This window comes from Suricata suricatta, chromosome 6 (assembly GCF_006229205.1).
Source record: "Suricata suricatta isolate VVHF042 chromosome 6, meerkat_22Aug2017_6uvM2_HiC, whole genome shotgun sequence".
NCBI classification, from domain to species: Eukaryota; Metazoa; Chordata; class Mammalia; order Carnivora; family Herpestidae; genus Suricata; species Suricata suricatta.
The window spans coordinates 30,621,674-30,634,121 of record NC_043705.1 but is presented as its reverse complement, the minus strand read 5'-3'; the positions used below and the strand labels follow the sequence as shown (position 1 = coordinate 30,634,121).

The 12,448-nt window shown below is 42.3% G+C and overlaps 2 protein-coding genes across 5 annotated transcripts in view; one reads left to right on the top strand and one right to left on the bottom strand.

Moving 5' to 3' along the window:
* Nucleotides 1-10,084, bottom strand: part of LOC115294286 (ankyrin repeat and KH domain-containing protein 1) — a 122,198-nt gene extending 112,114 nt beyond the window's left edge. For all 4 annotated transcript variants that reach the window (XM_029942052.1, XM_029942054.1, XM_029942053.1 and 1 more), the window contains exon 1: nt 9,652-10,084. In XM_029942052.1, the coding sequence (XP_029797912.1) occupies nt 9,652-9,942 (291 nt within the window). In that variant the 5' untranslated portion in view covers nt 9,943-10,084. The remainder of the gene's footprint in view (nt 1-9,651) is intronic.
* Nucleotides 10,085-10,503: 419 nt separating this feature from the next.
* Nucleotides 10,504-12,448, top strand: part of HBEGF (heparin binding EGF like growth factor) — a 63,409-nt gene continuing 61,464 nt past the window's right edge. The window contains exon 1 of the mRNA XM_029942049.1: nt 10,504-10,805. The gene's annotated coding sequence lies outside the window, so the exon portion shown is untranslated. The remainder of the gene's footprint in view (nt 10,806-12,448) is intronic.

Genomic DNA, 12,448 nt, shown 5'->3' with positions numbered 1-12,448 from the left:
GAGAGAGAAACAGAGTGTGAGTGGGGAAGGAGCAGAGAGACAGGGAAAGACAGAGACAGAATCCAATGCAGGCTCCAGCCTCTGAGCTGTCATAACAGAGACCAGCCCAGGACTCAAATTCACAAACCATGAAATCATGACCTGAGCCGAAGTCAGACACTTAACTGACTGAGCCACCCAGGTGCCTCTCTCTCTCTCTCTTTTTTAAGTGTATTTATTGAGAGAGAGAGCAAGCAAGTGCGTGCTCACACACATGTGCAAAGGTGGGAGGGGGCAGAGAGAGGGGGAGAAAATTCTAAGCAGACTTTGTGCTGTCAGTGCAGAGCCGGATGTGGGGCTTGGTCCTATGAACCATGACATGAGATCATGACCTGAGTCGAGATCAAGACTTGGATGCTTAACTGATTGAGTCACCCAGGCAGCCCTCACAGCAGCATATTCTTAAAAGCCAAAAGATAAAAGCAATCCAAGTGTCCATCAACAGATGAATGGATAAACAAAAGGTAGTATATACATAATGGTATAGTATTCAGCCTTTAAAAGGAATAAAATTCTTACACATGCTACAACATGGAAGACTCTTGAATGCATAATGCTAAGTGAAATAAACCAGTAACAAAAGTAGAAATACTGTGGGGTGCTTGAGTTGGCTCAGTCAGTTGAGTGTCTGACTTGGTTTCAGCTCAAGCCATGATCCCAGGGTCATGGGACTAAGGCCTACATTGGGCTCCCCACTGAGCATGGAGCCTGCTTAAGAGTGACACTCTCTCTCTCTCTCTCTGTCTCTCTCTCTCTCTCTCTCTCTCCTCTGTCCCTTTCCCCGGCATGCATTTAAAAAAAAAAAGGCAAAAATACTGGATGATCCCACTTACTTCATGTACCTAGAGTAGTTAAATTTTTAATTTTTTTTTAGTGTTTATTTTTGGTATAGAGAGAGACAGAGCATGAGAGGGGGAGAAGCAGAGAGAGAAGGAGACACAGAATCGGAAACAGACTCCAGGCTCTGAGCTAACTGTCAGCACAGAGCCTGATGCAGGGCTTGAACCCACGAACGTGAGATCTGACCTGCGCTGAAGTCAGAGGCTTAACCGACTGAGCCATCCAGGCGCCCCTAGAGTAGTTAAATTTATAGAGAAAGAAGAATTGTGGCTGGTAGGGGCTGAGGAAGTGCAGATGGGGATGACTACAGAATCTAGGTTTGGGAAGATGAAAACATTCCAGAGATGGCTACTGGTAGGTGATGGCTCCACAACAACATAAATGTACTTAATGCCTCTAAAGTGTACACTTTAAAATGGTTAAGATGGGGGCACCTGGGTGGCTCAGTCAGTTAAAACCTCCGACTTTGGCTCAGGTCATGATCTCATGGTGTGTTGGTTCCAGCCCTGAGTCAGGCTCTGTGCTGACAGTTAGCTCAATTCTCTGTGTGTCTCTCTCTGCCCCTCCCCCTCTCATGCTCTGTCTCTCTATATCAAAAATAAATTTTAAAAATATTAAAATGGTTAAAATGGGGTGCCTGGGTGGCTCAGTCGGTGAGGCGTCCGACTTTAGCCCAGGTCCTGATCTCAGTTTGTGGGTTCGAGCCCTGCATCAGGCTCTGTGCGGACAGCTAGCTCAGAAGCTGCAACCTATCTTCGGATTCCTTGTTTCCCCCTTGTCTCTGACCCTCTCCTGCTTGTACTGTCTCTGTCTCTCAAAAAAAAAAATAATTAAAAATAATTTATAAAATAAAATGGTTAAAATTTAGTTGTCTTTAGTTCTAACACAGCTAAAACCAAAAAAAAAAAAAATGGCTAAGATGGTAAATTTTGCTTATTTATATTTTACCACACACAAAAAAAACCAAAAAACCCTATTCTTAATCTAACTGTCCTCATCCAAACTGTTAAATCAAATTTACCTTGGCAACTTAATAAACTGCCCTCTTCTACAATTCTTTAGTTCTTATAGCTAATCCCTGTGGGAATACTTGCCTTTGTCTTTTCAAAACCGCACACTACTGCAGGTGAATCAAATAGCCAGGACACACTGGGATATCTACTCTAAACAAAACAAAACAAAAGAATAAAAAACAAAAACACCCTTTCTACTACTGCAAATACCCATTAAGAGAAAAATTTTTATGAGAACAGAAGTATATGTTAAGGATATATATATGGGGGCGCCTGGTTGGTCAGTAAGTTAAGCATCCAACTGCGGCTCAAGTCATGATCTCACTGTTTGTGATTGAGCCCAGCATCAGGCTCTCTTTGCACACAGTCAGCTTTAGATCCTCTGTCTCACTCTCTGCTCCTCCCCTGTTCATGCTCCCTTTCTCAAAAATAAAATAAACATTAAAAAAAAAAAAGGATAAAGATCAAATGTGCTCTTTGACCAACACTTGCTAAATTTCAGTCTAGCAAATAAAATACAACCTTATATATATAACTTTACTTTCTTCCTGGTTTAGGTAAAGTTGGCCAGAAAAAAGATAAACCAGTCAATCATCACAAGGCCATAGGAACTACATACTATCATTAACTTCCAAGAGAATAGCATAGCAATTTTTATTTCTACAAATTAATTAGATTATACAAATAGACAAAACCAATGTTTCCCAAATTGGCAAAGGTGCCAAGTTGGATATATGCCTTCCCATATCAGTAGTTTTAATATTTATTTAATTATTTTAAGATGAATAATGATAAGGCCTGAACTTTTCAAATAAGTTCCATTACAAAATTACCGTAGAATAGTGCTCCTCCTATACTCAGTGGTGTGCTTTTTAAAAAAAATTTTTTACAGTGTTTATTTTTGAGAGAAAGAGACAGAGAGAGAGAGACGGGGAGAGAGAGAGAGAGAGAGAAAGAGACATAGTGTGAGATAGAAAGGGAGACACAGGCTCCAGGCTACAAGCTGTCAGCACAGAGCCCAACACAAGGCTCGAACTCAGGGAACAGCAAGATCACGACCTAGGCCAGTAACAACTGAGCCACCCAGGCACCCCAGTGGTGTACTTTTAATAGCCTTTTTAATATGCTGATCTATATAGCAGTCACCAATTTCAATAAATAATATAACACTTTTCCAACAAGGTCAACTATGGATTATATGTTAGTCTGAGATAGGCATGTCTTAAAAAACTAATTAAATTCATTGGTACAATGCATCAGAAAAGAAACAGCATGACAAGTAAGAGAACTAGAATGGGAGTCATATGACCTATTTCAATTATGAATTAGCTGTGTGATCCTGGACAAGTCACTAACTCAATTGTTTCCAGACTTCTAAGGCTTTACCCAGAGTCCCGACACAAAGTTTCTAATGTGATATTTTGTCAAATATGGATATTTTAAAAATTCATTTTGTAACAGTAAGACGTGCATTTTCTCAAAATATAAAAAAAAGTAGGAAAAAGAACTTTTATGAGAACCTCACTACGCTACCCTTACTCTTCTCATTTCACTTTAGATAAACAAAAACTTCTACAGGGACTAAGCAAGCATTTATTGGAAAAAGAGTATTTCATAACCAAAACCCACCTATTTCTTAATCTGAAGAAGCAAAATAATAGCATAAGTTCTAGATTCAAATCCTATCTTTACCACGTACTAGCTATGGAACATTTTAAAGGTTTTTTTTGGTTTGTTTTTTGTTTCATGGATTCATCATTTCTCTGAGCTTACATTTATTCATCTATAAAAATGCAGTACCTACCTCAAAGGGGTGTTGAAATCATTAAATAAAATAACGAAAGTATCTAGTACGATACTGGCATATAATATGAATTCAATAAATGGTAGCAGTTACCTAAAAATGAGATGAGATAGGATTATTACCAAGATTCTATGACTTTACAGACAAGCAACAGAAGAGAAAAACAGAAAATATAAGGTCTGAACTGAACCAAAAATAGATATACTGAAACAGTTAACTTATAACTGGTAATAAAAAAAGAAAAGAAAAGAAAAAGAAAAAAGAATTGATTTTATTTCTTACACTTTTGGTTCTGTAAGAAGGTAAATTAGACAAAAGAAAAAAAAACAAAAATGGTAGACTGCTCATTTCTTTTCTTTTACTTGTCAATAATACTTTTAAAAAATGGCTTTTCTTTCTTTAAAGCAAAATATTTTATTTATCTTATCTATTGATAAATCAGAAGGCTAGAAGTGATTTTCAGAGGTCATCTAGTACATTACCACATCACTACCAGACCCAGAAAGGAATGTGCTTAAACTCATCTCCAATGCTTCATTCTTAAAATGTTTTACCACTCTGATTAGATAAAGTCTAAATTACTTATCAAATTTACCACTTACAAATATCACATGAATAGTGCGTTATCTTTTGTGTAACAATAAGGAAAATAAAAATACATATTTGTATTTCCATAAAGAAATTCTGAAAGAAAAAAAAAGACATTAAAAGTGTAGAGGGCAGGATACTTGGGAGCAGGAGTTAGACCAAGACTTTTCACTGTCTTTTTCTTTATGTCACTGTGACTCATTAACTGTATGCATGTAATCACCTATTGAATGTACTAAATAACAACCAAAATAAAATCGCTACATTCTTTAAACTTCACAATAAGGCATTCCTCCACCCAAATCCAATCAACTCTGGTTTGGCCCACATTCATATAACCATACTTATCAACATCATTTTGTATGCAAAGCCTTAAGGCTTTACAGAATGAAACTTGTGCAAGGTTGATACTCATGCAATATAACAAATTGTTACAGTGATAACATGTAACCTTTCCTTCTATAAACATTTCCAATGTCTCCAAAATTAGCTCACTAGAATACAAAGTTATATTTCCTAGGGGCACCTGGGTGGCTCAGTTGGTTAAGCCAGGACTTGAGCTGAGTTCATGATCTCAGTCTGTGAGTCCCACTTTGGGCTCTGTGCTGACAGCTCAGAGCCTGGAGCCTGCTTCAGATTCAATGTCTCCCTCTCTCTGTCCCTCCCTTGCTTACAATCTCTCTCTCTCAAAATAAATAAACATTAAAAAATTGTTTTTTAGGTTTTATTTCCTACTTTATCACTAATATTAATGATTTATGGAGTAAAACCCCTTCTACCTTGAATAAAGGCCCCATAAAGACTTTTTAGAAGTTAATTTTCAAGGATAATAAACGAATTTTTCAAAAATAATATAATATTTTAAGTGAAAGTTCCCCAAAATGATAAATGTACCACAGAAAATTTGCAGCATTAAACCCTTTAGTACTTTTCAATTTCTCTCTTGTCCAGATTATGAGCATAAGCCTTGAGATGCTATTAAAAGCACTGACTCACCTTGTTTACCTAAAGTTTGAATACAGACTACTCATGACAAAATTGCCATCCCTGCCGATAAGAGTGGCCTCTAGACCAGGGGTTCTCAACCAGGGGTGATGTTTGTCCCCAGGAGACATTTAGCAATGTCTGCTGACATTTATGGCTGTCACAACTGGGTGGGTTCTACTGGCATCCAGCGGGTCGAGGGATGTTGCTAATACCTGGGATGTCCCCTCGCAACAAGAATTATCTGGACTAAAACATCAATAGGTTACTGTTGAGAAATCTTGCTCTAGATTATAAATTATAAGAAACTCTAAAGGAAATGATACATCTCTTCTGCAACTAGAGAAAATCAAAATGGAAATCCTGATGGCTAATATAGGAAGAAATGGCTAATCCTGATGGATATATAGGAAGAAATACACACATACACAGGCTTATATGGGCCTAGAAAATTTCTGAAAGAGAAATTTTAATATTGGTTGTCAATAAAAAATGAGATTGGAAGGGTCAGTGGGGAGGAGAAGGACTTTTACTTTGCACTTTATATTTACTACCTATACGGCTGAATTTCTCACCAGGAGACTAAGTGACTTTTTAGTTTAAAAAAGGTGGATGTCACACATATCTTTATGACAGAAAAATTAAAAGTCATAAATCTTAGGAATTTTCTTCTTTTTACTTAAAAAGAAAACCATGACAGGGGCTCCTGGGTCGCTCAATCAGTTGCTTAACTTAACTCTTAATTTCAGTTCAGGTCATGATCTCACAGTTCATGGGTTCGAATCCCAGGTTGGGCTCTATGCTGACAGAGTGGAGCCTGCTTGAGATTTTTTTCTCCCTCCCTCTCTCTCTGCCCCTCCCTGGCTCTCTCTCTCAAAACAAAAAGGCTACAAATCTAAAATCAACATTTAAAAATTGTTTTTTAAGGAATTTTTGGGGGGTGCCTGGGTGGCTCTGTCAGTTAAGTGTCCGACTTGAGCTCAGGCCATGATCTTACCGTTCTTGAGTTTGAGCCCCACGTCAGGCTTTGTGCTGATAGCTCAGCCTAGAGCCTGCTTCGAATTCTGTGACTCTCTGTTCCTCCCCTGCTTGAGCACTTTGTCTCTCTCTCTCAAAAATACATCCAAATTAAAAAATTTAAAAAAAAATCGCAGATGCTCTTTCCAAACAAAATCTTTAAAAAAGAAAAAAAAGGAAATTTTGGGGTGCCTAGTTTGAACGATGGACTCTTGTTCAGCTCAGGACATAATCCCTGTGCACTGACAGCACAGAGCCTGCTTGGAATTCTCTCTCCCTCTCTCTGCTCCTCCCCTGCTTGCACGCTCTCTCAAAATAAATTTTAAAAAACATTTAAAAAAAGAATTTTCAACCTGACCTCTATTCTGAACAATGGGTATTTTATTAGTATCCAATGCAAGTTCTGATTTCCATTCAAGATCTTGGACAGCTAAGGATCATGCCTGGTATGCCTGAAGAAACACAGAACATATTTACCAATGTTTAAAATTTTTTTTAGATTTTATTTTGAAAGAGAGAGCAAGTGGGGTAGGGGCAGAGAGAGAGAGAGAGAGAGAATCCTAAGAAGGCTACATATCGTCAGCACAGAGCCCGATGCAGGGCTCAAACCCACGAACTTTGAGATCATGACCTGAGCCAAAATCAAGAGTCAGATGTTTAACTAACTGAGCCACTCAGACACCCCTAAAACTAACTCAGAAACCTAAGAAATCACAACCTCAGCCGAAGTCGGACGCTTAACCAACTTGGCTATGGTGGCATTCTCTAAGCTAGTACAACTCTAATAAAAATCTTACAAAAAGACCCAAGCCCCCTCCTCAAACTAAAAAGGTCTTTTCACTTAGCCAGCAAGGGAAAAACAGCTTATTTTTTTCAAAGCTATTGGCTCTGATAATGAATAAAAAAAGAGGTCCTTGGAGTATCTATCTATGCCTCTGTACACTAAATGTATAGAATTTCAACTTATTCTCAAGCAAATACACTAGGCCTCCACATTTTACTTATTTCTCACCAAGTCCTTCCCTACCAGGGGAACAAGACAAACTTTACTCTCAAACTATAAAATAACTCATTATCTCTCTGAATGTCTAGATTCTAAATACTTGGCTCTAAAACATCTAGGGAAGGTGAAAATAAAGATTTTAGTATTATTCATCAGATACCAATTGGGTGAGTGTTTTCTGAAGAACATTATGGTCTCTTCCTACCAGGAATTCAAAGCCAATAATATGGGAGAAGATATTTCATTTCACTCACAAACACATTGATTGTACTTTACCACACATATATGCTGTACAGGAGAGACTAGATACTCCAGGAATTTCTTCTCTACATGATATGGGACAAACAAGACATAGAAACAAAATTTCCTTCTTCCAAAGGTTAAAAAAAATCTATATACATGCTAAACATCATCTTAGGCCTTGGTAAAGTCTCTGGGTATCCTATTCACATTCATTCCAAAAATGAGGCTCACCTATACACACTTAATACCTAAATCTTTCTTAGACACAGAACACTTAAGTAACAGGAAAATAAGTTCTTCTACCCTTAGCCTAAATGGGCATAAGAATCATCAATATGTAACTTCCACAATAAACATCAAAAAACCAGAGCTGTGGATTCTGCTCACAGCTTTAATCACCTGGTAGGGGGACTTCAAATGAAATACAGTAAGCTAGAGAGAGAAAGAGAGACACAGAGAGAGAGAGAGAGGGAGAATACAAGCCTCATACAAATGGTTAATGCAAAAGCTGATTTCCCAGATATATTTATGTAAAAAATATTATCTATGTAAAAGTATTATTTATGTGAATCAGTGATCTTTTATCTCACTTAGGATAATTATGTAAAAATGGTCCAGAAAATCAAGACCAAAGCAAACCTTCTCAGTCTCTCTAACAAGTTAAAACAAAACAAAACAAAACCCCTCTAATGTTTAGAGTCTAAAGTATTCCCACCTTATTTCCTAGGTAAAAAGTACATGTGTTTTAGGTTCCTATCCCATTAATTTCCACTGAAAGGAAAAAAGAAAGCCTTCCATAAGCACAAGGGTGGACGTGCTCCAGAGACTCTCCCCATAATTGCCTACTCATATAAAATTCCGCCCCACTTTGGCTTACAAGTTACTTATAGTGAAATTTAAAGATACACACATTGAAGAAACTAGCTCCCTCACATCCCACACACTTTTTTTTCAAAGCAAAATGTTGGAATGAAAATGTACTAAGGTTTTAAATCTAAATGAACCCCTGTTCAGACATATTAAGACAATGGTGGTGAGACAATGCACTAACTGTACTCAGCAACCCACAAATAGTTTCTTATTCCTCTCAAATACAACAGCCAGGATAGTTGTACACAGAGAAATCTCTGTACTTTAACACCAAGATCAGAGGTTAAAATAATTGGTCATAGGGGAATGAACCAGGCACCTCAGAACCAAAACAGAATACTCTGAGCACTTAGAACAATAGCCATAAAGGAACATTACTATATCCAAGCCATGGTCAAGAGAAAAAAGTACATACATAAAATATCTCCTTTTTCCCTAGAGCCCAAAAGATAATGATGCCTTCCATTCCAGGTAGCTCAGACTCAAAAGGCACAGTTAAGAGTTAAAAGAAATGAAGAACCTAATCATTAATCTCTGCAAAAGGTGTCCAGTGTTTCACCTTCCCCGAGTCTAAAAATCTACAGACTTCGTCTACCCGGCTATTCTGAAGCTCAAAGATGCACTGGAATTTTCTTTTCCTGCATAACTTCACAAAAGGTCCCAGGTGAAAGGCTCACGTGCTTTTTCGGGGTAAAAGCAGAGAGCTTCTTCATATTAATGTTCCAAACTAAAAAAGGAAATTATGAGCTGTGCTTACACACACAGGTGAGGCACAAGGCAAATAAATGTTCAGACAACTCTCAACTTTGGGGAATGGTATATAGTGGAAATGCTCTTTCAGCTAGCCAACTCGGTTTCTCTGTCCCTCTCTCTGTCCTGCTCTCGCTCTCTCGCTCTCTCCCTCTCTCAGTACCAAGGGCAGGGACTCTGGCAAGACCCCGCCCTCCCCCAATCTCCAAAGCGGGGTTGGCGGGAGGTAGCCAGAGGAGTCCTTGTTCCCGCGCGAAGCCTGGAGACCAAAGGACTCCCCATTGTGGGTCTACGGATGGTGACGGGAACCGGTCCGGCTCGAGACGCCAGCCGAAGAGTAAGCCGAGGGCGCGCTAGGCCCGCACCGCTGCCACTGGCGCCATAGAGCCGATCGCTGTCAAAGAACGCCGGAGAAGCGAGAAGGTGGCCCCAGCCCTGTGCTGGCCCAAAGAGAATTCCTGCCTCACACTGTATCGGAGGCGGGGGTCCTGGAAGCGTACCTCGGACACCTCGTCCTCGTCGCTGCCAGAGGCACCACCTCCACCCCCGGTCCTCAGCACCGCCGCCGCCAACTTGAAATCCAGAGCCGCGTCCCCTCCGGCCGCACCGCTGCCGCCGCCACCGACTCCAGGCGCGGGCCCGGCCTCCCCAAAGAGTCTCACAGTGCGAATCCCCAGACCGACCCCTCCCGGCGGAGGCGGCTCCGAGGCCCCGGCTGGGGCGGATCGCGGAGCCACCGAGTCCAGGTCCTCCTCAAAGGAGGTGCCGCCGCCTCCGCCATCGGTCAGCATGGTTCGCACGCGGAGCCGGAGACGCTGCCGAGTCACCCGCAGCCGCCGCCGCCGCCGCCGCCGATCCCGGGAACGAGAGGAACAGCAGGAGGAAGAAGCTTCTCCTTCCCCCCGTCCCAGCAGCGCCACTAACTTCTCACTGCCTAACCTGCTGCCTCCCGCCCCTCACACTCGCCACTGGTTGCAGCTCCCCAGCGGCTGCAGATCATTGGACAAGTTGACCCGTCGCTCAGTCTCTTCGTCACGCGCCGCTTGCTGGCTCGCGGCCCCCAAGCTGCGTTGACCCGCGCAGGCCTAGGCGGTTGCGAACACCCGCCTCCTAGTCCCCACGCTCCGACTTCCGGTCGTTTTCTACGTCTATTGGTCAACCTCTGTAACCATCGCGTCACGACCTTAAAGTGGATTAGTTGGCCTTATGGTCAGTCATAGTGACCCCTGACAATGGGAGGCTTCATTGGCGCCACAAAGTGTCGATCACTTTGTCACAGGACGTCGCGTGGTACAATTGGCAGGCAATAGTACCATTCATCCCGCCCCCATCTGAGGTGACGGGAAAGGGTTGGGGAATTTCCACTTCTGATTAAAATGACGGCTGAGGTGACGACCCGCAAGAATTAGTGAAATGTGGAGTAGAATGCGCCCTGAGTTTGGTGAGGCTTATACGTCAAGGATGCAAGAGGCACAGAGGCTCCCAAGCTCCCACCTGTCGCTCTCCGCCAGACGCCTAGACTGCGGCCGGAGAGTTGCTGCACAGGGATTGGAGGAATGAAGCAATCAGTCTTCTCTAGACCCCACCTTCCTGACAGTCCCTGGTTGGAGGAGCGGAGCGTCAGTCACTAGAGCGGTCGCCACCTCTGGGACAGGTGAGATTGTGTAATTTATCTGCCGCGGGCTCTTTGGGAGGGAGTAGGGGGCTGGGACAGGCAAGGAGGCAGGGCTGTTCCTGCTGGGCGCCTCCAGCCTTTCCGAGTGGAGCCCAGCGCGTGGAGCTGAGGGGACCAGGGGGGCTGCTTGGGATGCCCGCCCCGGAGCGATTCGGCCCGCCCGCGTGCCGGGACGTGGCTGGGCGCGGCGGTTCTGCAACCTACGGGCGGGATGGCCCCGCGGGGCCGCGTTCTCTTGCTGGAGGAAGGCGGCGGGCCTGAGGGCTGGACAGCGCCATGCCTCAGTACTGGGAACTGTCCCACCAAGGAAGGCCGCTTACAGCTCCGGGGATCAGACTGTAGGGCTGAAAGAGGTGGTTAAGAGTGTATGCTCTGGAGCCGTTTCCACTTCTCGTGCCGCCACTTATTTGCTGTATGACCTACGAGCGTTTGCCGTTTAATCTGTGTGCCTTTTCAGTTCGTTCATCTGTAAAATGGGGCTAATATGGGTACGTCCTTCATGGCATTGTCGTTAGGAAAACCTTAGATAGCTAACAAGAAGGCGCTTAGCAAAGTGCCAAACTTAAACCTAAAAACCTCATTTTCGTTACTCTTCCTTCAGGAGTCTTCCACTTGCTCCTGGGTCCTGCCAACCAAACGAATTCTTGTCAGATCTTGGTGATGCAAAACAAGCCAACTGAGGCGGGGCTGGGTGGGAGTAGCGGAGGTATTCCCTCCCCCGCCCCCTCCCAAAGGATCTGTCTCTACTTCTGTTATCTCTATCTCTACCCGTCTATCTCCTTTGTCAATGAAAAGGGGCTTAAAATACTGGTGCTTCAACTAATCCCATGATCAAAGATCAACAGAAAGGTGTTTTGTGAAGTTTGTATGGCAAATGCCCTTTGACCCAGAGAATGTCTATATAACTTAGGTTGGCTCAAAGCAAAAGGTCTGGCAGGTCTCCTCTCTTGCAACTCTTAACAAAGAGCTGTGTATATCTTGATTGTGCAATTTTTAATATTTCACCTCCCTTGAAATTGGAATCTGATACTTCTATAAAGAATATAGCCACTTAAAAATTGATTCTGCCAAACATTTATTGAAAGAACATTTTGAAAATTGTGAACATTTCGTTGGCTTGGTAATTGCTAATTTGAGTGTTTCACATCCAGAAAAAGTGGAGGGGGGAATGTTTTCTAGAAGCAGCATATGTTAGGTGAATGTTCTTTATAGATAATAAGTTTTAGGAAATGGAAAGAACTCTTGTACCTTTTTTTTTAATGTTTTATTTATTTTTGATATTGAGAGAGACAGGCATGAGAGGGGGAGGGGCAGAGAGAGAAGGAGACACAGAACCGGAAGCAGGCTCCAGGCTCTGAGCTAGCTGTCAGCACAGAGCCTGACGCGGGGCTCGAACCCACGAACGTGAGATCTGACCTGAGCCGAGCCGAAGTCGGAGGCTTAACCGACTGAGCCACCCAGGCGCCCCTCTTGTACCTTTTCTACAAAACTATTTTGATATAAATGAAATGTGTCCTGTCTGTCTTTAGTTAAAATTTGTGGAACTTAATTAACGTGTTTCCTTGGTTCTGTTTAAATTTTCAAGGCATGTGTGACTAGGTCACAACCCAAACTAATAGCAC